Genomic DNA, 826 nt, shown 5'->3' with positions numbered 1-826 from the left:
TGGATGGTGGGGATGCTGCCCAACAGTGTGAAGGTGCTTAGTGCCGCTGAACTGTACAATAAAGTGGCTAAAGTGATACATTTTATTGTTATGTATATTTTGCACAATTAACATGTTTTTAAGAGGTAGGAAAAAATTACTGTCCTTGGGGAGCGGAGCGCTATTTGTTTCATTTTAAGGAAGTTGCCCTGTTCTGGTGCTAAGTCCAAGTAATGTCTGCATCCTGCCTCTTACCGTATCTTACAGGAGGAAGACCTCCCTTCCATAGAACAGTTAGCCCGTCGCATAGAAAACGAGGAAATAGACCTGAGAGAGAAGCCCAGGCAATACCTGCAAAGAGTTTTCCAGGAAACCATCTACAGGAGCCTGGCGGAGCAGCGCGTCGCCGACTACCTGGACTATAACCATTACCACCTGCCCATGTATGCGTGGCCGGGCATCATCTAGTTGTGGCCACGGCCTCCGCTTCGTTGCTTCCATTCGTTTAGTTCCTGGAAGTGCTCTGTAGGAACAGACAAGTCGCAGAGCCTGGCTTGATGGCGAAGCCCCGTCGTGCTTGTGTCGATTTTTTCCACCTTCACTTAAGCCTGTAGTTTTCTATTGTTCCAGTAGGTGGCGCACGTCCGCGCATCTCTACTCTCGGGGCAGGGACGCTTTACAAATACCAGGCATGTTCCTGTGCGGAATAATCCATTTTAGCAATAAAATGAGATCATTCTGTGTAAAACTTGTTTTTACCTTGGGTGTGATTCTGTTTGATTTCCTGGAATGTTCTGCCACCAGTTATGTTCTTCACGTTTACCCAGTAATACTTGTGGGCAGTAAA

The 826-nt window shown here is 47.0% G+C and overlaps 1 protein-coding gene across 1 annotated transcript in view; it reads left to right on the top strand.

The window, feature by feature from the left end:
* The window catches only part of LOC103609655 (uncharacterized protein C20orf26-like), a 16,481-nt gene extending 15,864 nt beyond the window's left edge, over positions 1–617 (top strand). The window contains exon 2 of the mRNA XM_008593957.1: positions 247–617. Within this exon, the coding sequence (XP_008592179.1) occupies positions 247–447 (201 nt within the window). The 3' untranslated portion in view covers positions 448–617. The remainder of the gene's footprint in view (positions 1–246) is intronic.
* The last annotated feature ends 209 nt before the right edge of the window (positions 618–826 follow it).

This window comes from Galeopterus variegatus, unplaced genomic scaffold (assembly GCF_000696425.1).
Source record: "Galeopterus variegatus unplaced genomic scaffold, G_variegatus-3.0.2 Scaffold9910, whole genome shotgun sequence".
Classification (NCBI taxonomy): domain Eukaryota; kingdom Metazoa; phylum Chordata; class Mammalia; order Dermoptera; family Cynocephalidae; genus Galeopterus; species Galeopterus variegatus.
This window is presented reverse-complemented; position numbering and strand designations above follow the sequence as displayed.